We start from the raw sequence: 17,023 nt of genomic DNA, 5'->3' as shown, positions 1-17,023 counted from the left end.
TGCATGATGTTTCAAAATGATAATTAAGCCCTCATTCCTGATTGTATGCTTATATTGTATATAAATATCAGTTATATTTCAGTTGATATTGATTTAACATGATTTTAAATTAGGACTGAGATTTTTTTTTCACTTCAACTAAGGACCGAAGTAGAAAAGGGGACAAAATGTTGGATTCTCCACTTTTTGTGTGGAAAAAAAATCACGAGCAGATGTTTTGATATGAAAATGCATCTATTGGCTGCATTCTCCCTCCCAAACACACTTTTTCTTGCATATTCACCAAACTCTGGCTAATTATTTAGTGAAAAAAAAGTTTCTGAAAAGTTAACATGAAAGATCCCTAACATCGCTTTTACAGAGGAAGTTTTACATGTACCAGTTTATTTAATTAATATTTATTTGTCATTTCTTTTTGGGGGGACCCTCCTTTCCCCTGAGGAATATTGATACGTAACTGCATCTACTGAATGTTTTTGATATTATTGCAATTTTAATTAAGATCTAAAATGGGGCACTGATCATAGTTGCCAAAGGTTGGGCGTTAGTCTCGTAAGCGGTTCATTCTACGTATTCCCACTTTTTGAAAATCAGGTAGAAAAGGGTAAGATTTTTTGTGGGAATAGATGGATTTTTTGTGTAAACAAATAATTAACTATGAAAACATATAATTGCTGTACAAACAATGATTAATGAACACTTACTGGAATATAGAGACAGGTATATATGCTTTATTAAATTATAAATGAGATTTTTTTAAATAATTTTTTTCTAAAATTTGAAAGGAAAAAAATGGATTTTTAATAGAATTGAACTATATTTTTTCTCCGTTAATATATTCATTCTGAAATCCACCTATTTGTATGGGGTTTTTTTTCAATGAATTTATTTATTTTATGTTCTTAAATTAAGAAATTAACTTGCTCTTTCTTGTAAGACCTTTTTACATTTCAAAAATCCGAAATGAAACATATTTTCTCATAGATGTATTCATTATTTTCTGTCCTAAAATGCACAAAATACAGGCAAATCTTAATAGCAGATGTAATTAGTCTAATTACCGTAAAACCAAATTATCTATTTAAACATCTATTGTTATTTTCAAGTGGTAATAGGTGGAATTGAGATTTTTACAAAGTGGGAATAGGTAGAAGACACCTCGTAAGCCATGGCCGGGAAGTTCAGAGTTGAATTGTTTTAAATATCAACTAAACCCTCTCCCCACACACCTCCCCAATAAAAAAGTCATCAGACTTTTTAAACTGAGGGGGCACAAGCATATACTAGTTATATTTTCTAGAGTATTCTCTATATATGTATATCGACAAAACCGTCCCCCGGCCCCTACGGCCATGAAGGAAATAAAGTCGTTAGAATTTACATGTAATTAATTTTGAAAACAAGAAGTTATAATAAAAATTTTAAAAATATATTAAAAAGGAATTGTGGCACTGATGGTCCTCCATAGTTTTTCGTAATCAATAATCGACAAACAGATAGACTTTACATTTGTAGAGTTGTGATTTGTCTTTGTGTTTAATTCATAGCGCGGAAATATAAATTCCGGAAAACAAAGTTTACAACATCAAAGATACACACATTCATAATTCGAACTTAAAGTCAACACAGTTGTAATTTCAGAACTACATATTTGGATGTCTGAATTACCTACTAACATATGTACATGTACACTATTAAACTGATACGATTAAAAGGTTGGATTTACAAACTTACAAGATTGCATTTACAAATTTATAAACTTACAAGATTGCATTTACAAATTTACAAGTCTGGATTTTTGAACACGATTACCTTCCATAAAAAATGCATGGATTGCATTAGAATCGGAATAGCTGATTTTCTTATTTAGTGTTTGCGACCGTTAACGCTGATTTAACGGTCGCAAACATCCGTTTTACGGGCTCCGCTTACGCGTTGCCGGTAAAACTCAGTTTGCGACCGTTAAATCAGCACTAACGGTCGCAAATACCAAATTAGAAGATAGTTATTCCCTAAGTCAGTGCTATATACCGTTTAGTCAATGCCAAATTTGGTTTGTCATATCAGTGTTACATCTTATACACATAAATACACATCAATTCATCATACAATAAGCAGTGTAGTCAGAACAACACATTGAATTATTTTAGAATAGTTGGTGTATATTGCAGCCAGTGCTTTCAATTGATTTACTGTGCAGTAACCTGTGATACATGTATATGTCCTTCTTTGAGGGGCAATGAGATTTAAGATCGCAGTTCGCAATTTGCCATTTGCAAAATATTTTTTATATTGTAATAGTCAAAGCTTGTCAAAATAAATACTATTGTTAAATCTTCAAAATGAGTTCCTGTACCTTGAAAAGTCTAATATTTCTAATGTTTTTCTTAGCGGTCATAACTAAGTTGATGTTTGACTGCGGACTGAGATATTGGACGTCATTGAGATAATTGTCCATTTACCCCACACTAGCGGGATCAACTAAATCTGAATAACATTTATTGCATTTGACAATGACAGAATTGAAGTAGTTTAACCACAATAGGGTAAGAAAATCATCATTATGGAAGCAAGGACAAGATACATGTAAAAAAAAAAATAAAGGAATTATACAAAACATTTAATGAGTGTTATCTTGAGCAAAATGCGATTTATCGACTGGTCAAACAAGACAAGTTGAAACACATATTGCCCTCAATCCAGGTCAATAGGTGTATAATACTCATTAAAGTATTATAAAAATATAAAGATAGCGAAAAGCGTCTATTAAAAAATTCTATTAACATTTTAAATCTGTGAGAAGGGCCTAAGACACGAATCAAAGCAATTCCAGAGGAGGGATCAAATGTCTAGGAGTAGTAAGCGTATCTTGTTGACCGGTCAAACCGGACGTTAGCCAAAGTTATTGATCAGATAAAAGAACATTAAATAGTCAGTTGAAGTGTTAAAAAACCCAGCCTAACAAATTGAATAAAATACATCAGCAAAAATACAACCCAACGATAGGTTCATTTGTTGAAAATGTCATAATTACATCCATATTAAAGATTCATAGGTTTCTGACTTTAAACTAGATTGTTGAAATCCATGAAACGTCAACTTATCTGTCAATACACAGCCTCGGGTTAATATTGAACTTACTCAGAACTTGCCGTTCAGTAACTAAGTTTGGAGAAGTAAACACCATATGCGTTGATAGTGGAATGCCACTAGATAAACAAGAAATGTTGACAAAAATCCTGAAGTCATCTCATTTATAATGGAGTTACCAAAACACATGATTTTATCGATCAAACAAGTGTTTACATGTGTATGTAACTTGTAAATTTGATTGGTTATTATATTTATGAAATACCTGTTCCACTAGTATTCGAATTAACCATTTGAGTGCAGTTTTCCTTTCAAAAGAAAAACGTGTCATCATGCTAAAACTTTTTATTCAAATTAAAAATATTCTACCACTTCAATGCGCTTCATTAAAAAAATACCGACTGAAGCAGCCTAATATATCATTCCTATAAACGATTACTCATAAATCAACACTTATTCACACATGAGTCCAAACAAACATTCATATAGTACAAATTAGTTATTAATAATTATTTTTCAATGATTTTATAATTGTATCGGTTGGTATAGAGTTTCATGTAGCTTTAGATCTATCTAACAAGTGTTTAATACCATATGTGAAAATTAAAAAAAAAAAACAAAATGTGTTTGTGAAACACGATGCGCCCAGCGGCAACAAAATCGGAGAAAGCTATTTTTAGCATATAGGTAACAGTCAAGGTCACAAAGTCAATTACCTTGGTGTGATTGAAAGAAAATAACTTGTGGCGTATGCATACCAAATATGAAGTCTCTATCTCTCATGGTATAAAAGTTATGATGAAGGTTCAAAAAAGCTATTTCTAGGATATCTAGCATATAGGTCACAGTCAAGGTCACAGTGTCATTTACCTTGCATACTAGATATAAAGGCTCTATCTTTCAAGGTTCCCAAGTTATGGTGAACGTTAAAGTTTGCTGACAAAAAGCAATTTTTAGCATATAGGTTACAGTAAAGGTCACAAGGTCATTGTCCTTGGTGTCAGTTGAATGAGCTTATTTAATGAAATATGCATACCAAATATGAAGTCTTTATCTTTCATGGTTTAAAAGTTATGGCAAAGGTTAATGTTTGCAAATGAACAAACAAACAGACAGGACAAAATCAATATACGCCCCAGATGTATCGATCCGGGCGCATAAAAATACTTGAAAGACCTAAATCTTGCAATTTGTATTATCTTTATCAATTTAATAGTCTTGTAAAAATGCAAAATATTTTTACACGTATGCATGGAAGCTGACTAAGGACTTGATATTTATTTTGGATTTTAGAAGGGAGGGCCAAGAAATCCATGACATATGCCTAGCAGCCATAATCATTGCAATAATTGTTGTACTACTCACTCCTGGTGTCATCTGCTTTATATTATGGATAAAGGGAAGTCGGAGAAAATGTGAGTTGTCTTTCTCAATTTTATTTTTATATATTTTTTGCAGTTTTACACTTCATTCTAAAAGATCGTTGTATTTAATGTGCTTGTTTTGAAGATAAATATAGAATACTAGTAAGCTTTTTTTAACAATACTAAGGACTTGACCTCTCATCCAAATGAAATAAATTTGTCAAAAGAAATCTAATATAGATAGGAGTCTAAAAACATTCTGCTGCGTAGAATTGGGTCACTTGTCAAAAAAAATTCTAATCTATCGAAGTAAAAGAAACTACAAACAAAACAAGTTTATGAACAGGCCATGTAACGTAATCCTCCGCAAATTCCAGAAGTGGGATGAGGTATCTAGGGGAATAAAGCATCCCTTGTTGACTGGTCAAATCTGCCGTGAGCCCCATGTTTTGATCATGTAAACGGTATAATCTCTAGGCATTGTTTGTATAGATCAAAGACTGTACAATTAGTTTGAAATTCATTAACCAAAAAACTACCCAAAATGGAAGACATCTTTTTAAAATTATTGCGTCCATTTTAAAAAATACGATTGTTGAAGTTCGATGTCCTTGAAGTCTGACAAAAAGCATACAATTTATAAAAATAAATATATTTTGATTGTCATTTATAATCTGCCGATGTGTTCTTTTACTGGTGAAGCATGGGCGTGGGGAAACTGATATTTAAAATTCATATTAGGCTGTTTGGAGGCGCCAAAATCTTAATAAAGAAATAAATTGATGAGTACAAAATAGGTCAGTGAACAGTTTTTCATCCTTTTAGCTGTTGAATTAATGTAATAAAAATACATTTCAGGAGCAAATGACCAAAAAGATAGAAATAAATAATAATAATGGCGCCTTAAATTGAATTCAAAAGATTTTACAATGCTTCAATCGGTAAATCTTTGGATTATCTGTCCAATTTTTCTCAACAACTGAGCTACAGTTCTGCGGGTAGTTTATCATACAATGAAACTTTTAGTTGGCCCTTATTGTATATTGACAGTAAAACTTCCAAATATGAAAGATATTTGTCAGAAAATGAGGTTTATTTAATGGGAGTTATCTGGGATATATATCAAGTCTACATATTAATTTTTTAAAAATATGACAGAAGATTGAAAGGAAGGATTGACTGAACGAAAGGGGTAACACTATAGGCATTTCATGTGAAGCAAGTATTGGATGATCTGATTACATGTAAAGACTTCAATAGTTTATTTTCACAAATGCAGTCTGAATTTAATTCCGATTATGCTCAAATTATGTTTCATATGAACCTACGTCGTATGACATCATAGCTAGTGAATGTGTTTAGCCTATGCTAGATCAATTATGACGTCATAATTAAATCAATGTCACTTTTTTCCGTACTTTACAGTTTCAATAGAAATTGTGGAAAATACTGCATTTTTTTTTTAATAAAAATTCACAGAATTCAATTCAAAATCATGCCGAAATAATCTTAATTCAATTTATATATTTTTTGGTTTTAATGCTCAATGACAATATATTTCTGGAATTAGAGAAACCTGTAGGCACCTTTCATTTACAAATCCAAGACTGTAGGACCCTATCTTGTGGAATGAAATAACAATTTATACAACGTACTGTAATAATGTGAATGGTATGGAGACATTTTAAGGTATGCAAAATCCTTCGAAATCTTCAGTTACCAACCATCTTGATAAATGAGTCTAAGTCAAATATGTACGTGTTGTAGATCGTGCGATCGTTTGTACATTTTTTGTGATATCTATCATGAATTGATGTGCATTCCTTTTCATAATTATTTGTTACTTATTCATATTCTTGGTGTTTGATTACAATTGTTCTATCAAGTATTATATTTTTCAATAAAAAGTACAAATTTTGGTAAACATTTTTAATCTGAAAGTAACCCCAAACAGAAATTTAATAATTAAATCCCGAGTAAGTGTCAAGAATATTAGCATCGGTAAATAACCTATCTCTCATTAGTTCGCGGCGAAAGGTATATATATTAATCATTTTTTGTAATCATTTGGGTATGTTCTTCATCATATTAAAGATTGAAAACATTGTGACAAAGACTTCTGAAAAATATTTACAAATGTAGGGTGGAAAATTGACTAAAAAATAGACTTCATTTGCCTATTCTTTTTAAAAATGTGGATTTATCTTTTATGTCAATTGAATAAAAAAGAAATTATTCTTGAGAAATATTGCTTAATATTGTTCAGTTAATAAAGTCTATAAGCAACGATCTCTGAAAAGGTACTTTTGTGATTTTTCATTTTCTCTTCTTGACAAATATCCCTACAAGTGTGTAGTCGCAGTATGTAATTAACATATCAAGTTTCACAGGCTGTACTAGATTTAAAAACAAGGAAACTTAACAAGAGTTTTTAACTGATTGATAAGCAAGTACTAATTTATCATTTTGGGAAGTTTGAAAATCTTGTAACAACTACTTTTTCGACATAGGTTCTGCCTTTATTTCTCATCTCATAAATGATGCTTAGCAATTTTCCCCATTTGAAATTTACGCTTTTTTTCATCTTTTAAAATCCTGAAGTTTTTTAAAAGATAATTTTATATTTCGACATCTTTATTAGGAGCACATATATATGTAGTTTACATGCAAATAATTACATCAGTAACAATTGCCTAACTTGTTTTTTATTAAATTTAATCTAACAAGGGGATGTACCAACATTTAAAATACATGGATATCAAAGTATTTTTTCGTAGCCTGTTTTGATTTATAGATTGATTGTTCGTATAGCAGGCTCTTATTAAATGACATTGAAAGACAACAATATCCATTTGAGGGTTTTAGATTGTGTTATTTACACTTGCTATTATGCAGAAGACATATATCATCACATCAAGCTAAGAATATAGAATACTAAAAACATTTAGATGCATACTAATTGCAACAACCCTAAAGGGAAAACTTGGACAACCTTGACAAAGAAATTGTTTCTCGAGGTACACTATTTATAAATAGTGAGAAAGTGAAGAAAAAAAGTCGAAAAACTATCTATATGGATTATCTTTACAAGTGTAAAAATTGCATTTCTAGGAAAGTAACTTCAAAAAATGCCGAAATTTTTTATTTTTATTTTTCAGCACTTTCAGAAGAGGAACGTCCCTTAACAGGTATATAATTTTATCTACCGATAATAAAATCAAAATACCATCATCATTAACTGGGAACTAGATTAGTTTTTAAACAGAAACTCACTTATCTTCTGTTCCAAGTTTGCATCGTTTCAATGGATTTGATTACTGTTTATTATTTTCATTCTTAATATAGATATTCTAGATTTCGAAGACACATCATTACGCATACAGACAGTACTTCTTGGTGAGGCCGTTTGTATGAGAAGTACAGTTGTTTCTCTAGAAAAGGCAACAGCATTCATTGGCGATAATGTAAATCTAAAATGGACATATAAAAGTCCCCAGATGAAGCAATTCAAAGATATAAGTGAAGATCCAGAACGTGTAACGTGTTGCACAACACTACCAAACCCTAAGTTAATGATAAGAAGAGCTTATAAAAGAGATGAGGGCGAATACAAACTTACTCTAAATGAAAATAAAGAGGAGATTTTCAAATTGGAGGTCTTGGGATGTGAGTGTTTTACTTTACTTACACAACACAATTTTAAATAGATGATCTAAATGAAAGAAAGAAAATAACTCTGACTTACAATATGCTTATATATATGCGTGTGTGAAACCGAGCAGCAATGCAATGTTAAGTCTTCATCATTAAGGAAATAAAAGCATTGATTAAAAAAAAAAACAAAGTATGTAATAAGTCACAATTACAGGAATTATGAAAATAACATGAGACAATTTACCTACAGTAAAGTTTAAGAAAAATGAACTGTTTGAAAGAAAAAATGTTAACTGCAAACAATGCAAAAATAAAATCTTACAGACTTATTATTATTTCAGTTACAACTTTGAAGGCAAAAATACAATAAAGTAAATTGTTTGCGTTCTTTAAATGTTAAGGAAACACATAATAAAATGCATAACTTACATACCATAGGATGTATATGATTGACACTGGATTATAACTTCTTTATTTCTTGAAAACGTATTACTGCTCTGACGTACAAAAGCAAAGCGCGATAAATTTAAACTAACAATGAAAATGTATCATTTGATGAAAAAATAGGAAATAACTAATGAAAAATAAGAACCAATGGAATTATAGAATAAAACGTTTCTTTAGCAACTCAATTCAGATGCGCAATCGAACTTGCGCCTAATCAAATTTTAACATTTTTTTTTTCTCAAACGATAAAGATTAACTAATAAAATGATAAAAACGAATAAGTACATGCAGAAATAGATTTCATAACATCACACATATATTTCTTTATTTGGTTTGAACGACCCTTTGTATACCTTTCCTATAAACCTAACCATGCAAATGATATTGGCTTGAATTTTAACTTCCATAATATCTCATTCACAGTTAAGCCTAAGGTCAACGTTATTGGTGGAAATTTTGTTTATAAGGGTGAAACAGCATCATTTGTAGTCATGCAATCCTCATATCCTGAGGCTTCTTGCATTAGATGGTATAAAGTGGAAAAGGAACATGGAACAAATAAAGTAATAAACAAAAAAATCATTGACTTAAGTTTGGAAAAATACAAGGGGAGTACGTTTGACTTTTTCGTTATAAATGATGCAAATGATGAAGATAGGGGATATTATAAAGTCGTGGTGGAAAATATCCTCGGTGAAGGTTGCAAAGAAATTCATCTAATTGTTAAAGATGGTAAGTATTTCTATCAAATGCATTTGTCAAAAAGCTTGGATGTTAGATTACCATTAACGTCTTTTTCAAATAAAATATTCAAATATAAAACAGATTTGTCACACTCTGTAAAATGTTTTGGTAGAAATCATAAATGGTATAATTTTTTTTAATAGTCACGGCTCTAGGGGAAGATTTTGTAGAAGCAGAAAGTTTGCGTACCGAGAAAAAATAGCAATATTTATGGGCCTTATATACATGTGAATTTATTTTCAATTTTGAAATAATAATCTTAGTATTCTTTTCCGAAGCATTATCTGATGATTCATAAAGCCTAAGGCATAATCATTACAATATTTGCACAGATTTTATCCATACGTGCAAGCTTTGTATTTCTTATTTTCCCCAACAATCTATTCAACTCATTTCCCCGATTTGTCTCTTTCTCCGTCATTCCAATTTAAAGTAAACTGCAGACAAATTATATTTGGATGTCATTTCTTGGTTGTTTATAGAATTTATTGCATACAACAGGTAATATTTGATTAGAAAAATGAACCCAGTGTAAAATACTAAAATGCTGCTAGAACTGCATGGCAAATACAAATTATGAAAATCCTTAAACTATACAAGCAAACTATAAATATTTGGTGACATTTCATGATTAATTTTGAAAAGTTATTTCTCAGACAAGAAGGCAAGATACTCGCAGCATTTCCTAGATTTGATAAACATAGTTTTTTATCTATTTTTTTTATATATATATATACAAAAGGCTATACCCAGGGATACGTCGATTTTTTCTAATTGTTTCATTTAGTTTATTTTTATCTTTTTATAAACGTGTCTTAAGGACGCCTTATTTGAGCACAACATTTAGTTTTTCACGCACTGATTTTTTTAAACAAAAAATTATACATGTATTGACTGAATTTGAGAGCAACATGCCTTTTGTCAGAATCAAGAACCTAACTGTCTGCCTGAGGCCGTTAGGCTGAAGGCAGACAGTTGTGTATGAGGGTCGACAAAATGCATTTAGCCCAAGAACATAGCCAACAATTGTTTTGTTATACCTTTCATTTTTTCCCTTGATGTAACCTTAGGTCGGTTACTGTTGAACACAAACGAATGAAAATGAGATTAAGCTCTGCCCCTTTCTGTGACATAAGCGGTTTAACATCTCATCGACCGGTCCAACATCTCGCCCAGCGCTACAACATTGATTTTTTTACCCGCTCAGCAATACATCAGAAATGTTAGATTTTTTGGTATAGATTTGTATAGGAACAAATTTTTAAAGGTATAACAAAATAATGTTTATTTTTGTCGCCTCCTTTAAAGGTTTATATCATGGTATTTATAAAAACGGTAATTTTCCAGATTTGTTAAGGGTGCTTCATTGACAGATTTATGAGCTTATTAATTAAACTTAGCATTAGCACTATCAGGTTTATTTCATTAATCAAGATACAATGACATTTCAGTTTAATCTTTATTTTAACAGAGGATACTCAAGAGTTAAGTAAGGATACTGCACAAGAAATTGGGAATGAGAATTTGAGAAAAAATACAAGAAAAACTAATGAAGGTATATCAGATTAATTTTGTTTCAAAATCATCAAAACCTCTCTTTAAATTTATATATAACCAAAAATAAACCGACGATTAAATCTGTAATGAATCAGATAATCTAGTTCTGTCTGTCAAAAACACTTTCATTTCCAAGCGATATCTCTAAAAGCCTTTGGACGTTTGCAATTAAAATCTTTATGACAACCCTCTATGGCAGAAAGAGTTAAGATTAATTTTAAAATCAAACAGTTAAGTAGAGGCTAAATTAGACACACTTTTTGGGGTCAGTTTTTTACAATGTAGAAAGTAATATAAACATGTATTGGATATGTATGTAGCATATTGTTTGCATTTAAATCCCCGCTGTACCAAGTTTGTCGATGGCAGAGGGGAAAGATTTTCGCTTAGCATGCAACAGGCCACCGGCGTAATCAATCAACAATTGTTACGTCCATTCATAAGTCGACTCGATCTATCACTATGAATTTCTAATAAAAAAGACAAAGAGAAGCCGCTACATCTATTTAATGTTTGGCTATTTTGCTATCTATAGACGATAATGACCTACTAGCAACTAAATTATACCGATAAACAAGGTCTTTTTTCCATCGACAAATTTTCTGTTTCAATATGTAGTATAAATCTACTTTCATTTGTATATGGTGTTTACATCTCCCAAATAATCCAATACTAACGAGTATGCCCCGAGTACGAACAGTTTTTACACCGATGTTACCGACAGTAAAGTTGAGGTTACAGAGATATCAAGAACCTCGGTTTAAGTCAGCATTTCGTAATTATATGGTCTTATTGTAGTGACGAGTAATGTTTCTTGTACTCTTTCCTTCAGCAGCAGCCAAAGAAAATCAAAGCAGTACACTTTTAATCGAGGAAGGAAAAAAAGGTATATTTTAAAGCTAGTCTTTGTTTTTGAATTCATGAATTGCAGACTTATGTAATAAGTAGAAATATGTCAATAGGACAAGAATCTCCCAGTGAGTGCAGAGTAGTAATTAAAAGCGACATGAAAATTAGTATTAGTCTATAAAAATTGATGAAATTTCTTAACCACTTTCTTTAAATTGAAAACGAAATATAATAAAAATGAATAAAGTATGATTAATTCTCACCAAATTATGTATAAGTGCATGCTTAGATAGAAATATCTTAAATGGGTTTTTTTTAAATCAAGATCACAGGAAAGTGCATGGTCAAAAGTTTTTGATGAAGATGAATAACTACCAATAATAATAATAGTATATGAATTTATAAACCGCTAAATATTAATAAATTAATTCTAAAGCGCTGTACAATAAAACGCAAGTAAATGTAATTTAATAGCTATGAATACAAATATAAATTATTAAAACATACTTGAATGTGTACGAATTTATAACATTGAAATACTAGAATTACATACAAAATAATCCATTAACAAAGTTGTCAATAAAGGAACATATTTTTGGATTTGCTGCTAAAAGTTGTTGACAAGACAATTAAAAAACTATTCTTAAATATGCGTCATTAATTGTCTTTTGACAAAATGAAACGGGTAACCAATGAAGATCAGCTAGGATAGGTGTAATATCTCCCGTTTCGATGATCTTGTTAGTAGACAAGCTGCTGTGTTCTGGACTTTTGAATTTTTCATTTTGGCAGATGCTTCTGGTGTTGCTTTGTGGTGAAGATTATTAACTCGGTCTTTTCTTGGTTTAGTTTGAGTAGGTTAGATGTCATCCATGGACCAATTTTGCTAAGACACGCTTCAAGTCGAGAGATATAATTGTTCCAATAATTTTCCAATAGTTTTATACTCATGTAGATTTGTGAATCATCTGCAGAGCAGTGATATATCATTCCATGTCGATGGCATATGATTCCAAAGGGTTTGGAGAAGAGGCAGTATTATTTCGGTCCGAGTACAGATCCTTGGGGGACACCAAAAGGCAGTTGTCTTGACTCTGATCGGAGGGATCCAATTGTGACACATTGTTTTCTGTTCTTGTGGTAAAACTTGATCCACTCAAGAGCACCATCACGGAATCCATAAGACACAGTTAGGCGTTGGAACAGTATCTTATGATCAATAACATCAAAAGCAGAGGATAAATCCAGAAGGACAAGGACTGCTGAAGATTGTTGGTCCAAAGCTCATTGTGGACCTTGATGAGGGCAGTTTCCGTGGAGTGCCTGGGACGATATGCCGACTGAAGCGGATCGCTAAGAGAATTCACATCCAAGTGGGCATCAAGCCTACGAGCCACAACTTTCTCCAATACTTATGAGATTAAACCCAAGTTTGATACGGGTCGATATTTTTTCAACGCTTCCTTATCTAGTTCAGGTCTCTTAAGAAGTGAGCGAACTATTACCTTCTTCGAAGCAGACGGGAAATTTCCCTGATCGGGATATGCATTTCCCATGTTTGTGATTATTGGATCCAGTCACTTTTTTCATTACCTTTGTTGGAATTGGATCCAGTTCGCATTATTTAATGGGTGCATTCATCATTAAGGATCGTTATTCATCTTCAGTGGAGCGTTCAAGAGCAGCTATTTGAGGCCCATTATAGTGTACATGTATGTCTGTGTCTAAATAGCTGTCTTCTTCTTCTTTTTCTTTTTTTGTTCAAGTTTCTCTCTAATGGACGTGACTTTGTCGATGAAAAATTTTGAAAATATTTTTGCAAGATCTTCATCTGATGATTATGTTATTAGGGGACTTTCCTGATCCTTGCACATCAATAAATTCGTATAATACGTTTAATACGTATCAGCATATTATGTTTGATGTAAATATCTTGAATGGTATTTAAAACTGTTCTAATCACTTATCTTAAAAAAGGGAAGTCAATGTCAAAGGAAAGATGAAGATAAAAAAATGGTCAATGTAAAAAAAAATGTTGATGCACTTCAATGTATGTATCAAAATATGAAGTTTGAGTACACAATCTTTAATGAAATATTTAAAACAAAGGTCATCATATTGCAATATATTTCCATTGCCTTTTGTTTTTCCTTTAGATAACTCTGAAAGTTAAATGAGTTATAATTTTATGATAATTCAATCGGACGCCAGTGGGCGAGGACTATTGAAACTGACATGAAAGACCGCGTGTAATTTAAGTCTATTGGACATAATATTTCAAATCTAAATTACAATTTTATTTCACAATGGAATGGGAATATAAGGAATTACAGTCTAGTTTGTTTGGTATGCCAAGGACATCAACTATACTTGGAACCGTGGTATAATTTATGTACAACCAGCTTCACCCTGGCATATCAAGTGATCCCGTAGCTTTTTGTTGTTTACATTCTATAAATCATATTGATAAAAGATACTGTCGAAAAATTAAGAAGAAAAAATTAAGGTTCAACAAATAATTCAACAAATAATTGCCATTTTTATGTTTATACAATTTAATAATTTTACTAAGCTTATTTGCTATAATTATCTAATTTTGATTCTGAAATAGAAACATTTTCATGAAATTGATGTGATTTCATAAATAAGACATATTGAAAATATTTTATTTAATTTGGTACATGAGCTGTGCGTCTTGATTGCTCAGTAAGTTAAACATTAACAATATAACCTGATTTATGCATATTTTTTGCAGATCTTATAAGTATTTCTAAGGTGAGACGTGTGTATCACATATCAGATGCTGGAAAAGGCAATTTCTGGATAAGTGATGGAGGGCGTCTTATGAAGGTGGACCAATATGGATATTTAATTCAACTTGAGGAGGTCGGTTGGTTTAACACAGGTTGCCATTCTGTAACTAGCAAAGGAGAAATAATTTACTTAAAAGAAGAACATATATTGAAATGTAGTTCAAGCAGAGAGATAAATCTTTTTGCAAAACCAAAAGATCAAGATACTTTGAAGTGGGTGGCGTGGTGTATTTACTGTTCAGCATATAAAAACGACATTCTAGTAGGTTTGCATGAAGAAGATACGGGCACAGGAAAAATACAACGATATGCTGAAGATAATTATACTCTAAAAGAAAGTTTTGGAGAAAGCATATTCTGTAAACCACTTTATATGACCGAAAATAAAGACGGGGAAGTGATAGTATCTGATGCGGGAAAACGAGCCGTAGTAGCAGTAAAAGAAGGTAGAAAAATATTTCAATATGAAAGAGAGTCTCCTTGGAAAATTTTTCCGACAGGTCTTTGTACCGATGAAAGCAATTGCATACTCGTTTGCATTTATGAAAATAATGAATCAAATATTCATTTACTGAGTAAATCTGGAATTTTTTTGAAAAAATTGCTCCGTAAGGAAGATTGCGCTTTTGGTCCATGCGCCATTTGCATTGTTGGCAAACATTTATATCTGGGACAGGAATCATGCCAGGATATTCAGGTTTATGAGATTAAGAGAGATTCAAAGGACTAAAAATTTGTTTAAAATAACGGCAATATTCGACGTTTACTTTAATTTGTAAATTAAAAACTACTAAAATGTGAGAAAAAGTTCATTCTAATTGTACGTAGCTTGTTTATTTAAAGTTTAATGATTTTCTGCTTGATTTATTGTGTTTTTATAAATTTTTGCATATAAGTGTTGTATCTATTGCTTTTCTTTCCATCTTTTTTACTATCATAAACCTCTTGATTTATTATACCCGCACTTTCTAAAGAAAGTTCGCGTTTATTGTTGCTACTCATGTCTGTCCGTCCGTCCGTCTGTCACACTTATCTTCCTTGAACTCCTCTTACATTTTACACAGTAGGCTAATCATCTTTTGGGAGATGGTTGGTGGTGTCATGTAGATGTGCAGTAAGGTTAAGAAATTTAGATTTTGCCCCGGGGGGTCAAATGTGGGTCGAAAAATGACGTTTATATGCAAAAAGCCCCGTCTTCCCTGAACTCCTCTTTCGTTTTACACAGTATCCTTATCATCTTTTTGGAGATGGTTGGTGGTGTCATGTAGTTATGCAGTAAGGTTTTGGAATTTTGATTTTGCCCCGGGGGCTCAAATGGGGGTCGATAAATGACGCTTTTTATGCAAAAAGCCCCGTCTTCCCTCATCTTCTCTTACATATTACACAGTAGCCGAATCATCTTTTGGGAGATGGTTGGTGGTGTTATGTAAATATGCAGTTAGGTTCCAGAATTTTGATTTTGCCCGGGGGGGGGGGGTCAAATGGGGATCGAAAAATGACGTTTTTTATTCAAGAATCCAGGTTTTTCCTCATCTCCTCTTACATTTTACACAGTAGCCTAATCATCTTTTGGGAGATGATTGATGGTATCATGTAGATGTGCAGTAAGGTTTCGGAATTTTGATTTTGCCCCAGGGGGTCAAATGGGGGTCGAAAAATGACGTTTTTTATGCAAAATGCCCCGTCTTCCCTGATCTCCTCTTACATTTTACACAGTAGCCTAATCATTTCTTGGAGATGATTGGTGGGGTCATGTAGATGTGCAGTAAGGTTTTGGAATTTTGATTTTGCCCGAGGGGGTCAAATTGGGGTCCAAAAATGACGTTTTTTTTATGCAAGAAGCCCTGTTTTCCCTGAACTCCCCTTACATTTTACACAGTAGGCTAATGATCTATTGGGAGATTGTTGGTGTTCTCATGCAGATGTGCAGTAAGGTTTTGGAATTTAGATTTTGCCCTGGGGGGTCAAATGGAGGTCGAAAAATGTCTTTTTTCTGCAAAAAGCCCCGTTTTTCCTGAACTCCTCTTACATTTTACACAGTAGCTTAATCTTCTTTTGGAAGATGGTTGGTGTTGTCATGTAGATGTGCAGTAAGGTTTCGGAATTCAGATTTTTCCCGGGGGTCAAATGGGGGTCGAAAAATTCTGGTTTTTTATGCAAAAAGCCCCGTCTTCCCTGAACTCCTCTTACATTTTACACAGTATGCTAATCATCGTTTGGGAGATGGTTTGTAGTGTCATGTAGATGTGCAGTAGAGTTTCGGAATTTTGATTTTGCCCCTGGGGGCCAAATGGGGGTCGAAAAATGACGATTTTTATGCAAAAAGCCCCGTCTTCCCTGAACTCCTCTTACATTCTACACAGTAGCCTAATCATTTTTTGCGAGATGATTGGTAGTGTCATGTAGATGTGCAGTAAGGTTTTGGAATTTTGATTTTGTACCTTGGGGTCATATGGGGGTCGAAAAGTAATACTTTTTTTTATACAGAAAGCCCTGTCTTCCCTG

General features: G+C 32.3%; 1 protein-coding gene across 1 annotated transcript; it reads left to right on the top strand.

Moving 5' to 3' along the window:
• The first annotated feature begins 685 nt into the window (after nt 1-685).
• On the top strand, nt 686-8,161 carry LOC134279402 (uncharacterized). Its single transcript, XM_062761794.1, has 4 exons — nt 686-720; nt 4,384-4,505; nt 7,613-7,642; nt 7,800-8,161. Exons 1-4 carry the CDS (start codon nt 686-688, stop codon nt 8,159-8,161), a joined length of 549 nt encoding a protein of 182 aa, XP_062617778.1.
• Nucleotides 8,162-17,023: the final 8,862 nt, after the last annotated feature.

Source organism: Saccostrea cucullata, unplaced genomic scaffold, assembly GCF_032062105.1.
Source record: "Saccostrea cucullata isolate Sc308-1 unplaced genomic scaffold, CSIRO_AGI_Scuc_v1 ctg472, whole genome shotgun sequence".
Classification (NCBI taxonomy): Eukaryota; Metazoa; Mollusca; class Bivalvia; order Ostreida; family Ostreidae; genus Saccostrea; species Saccostrea cuccullata.
The sequence above is the reverse complement of the archived record's forward strand: the minus strand, read 5'-3'. Positions and strand labels throughout refer to the sequence as shown.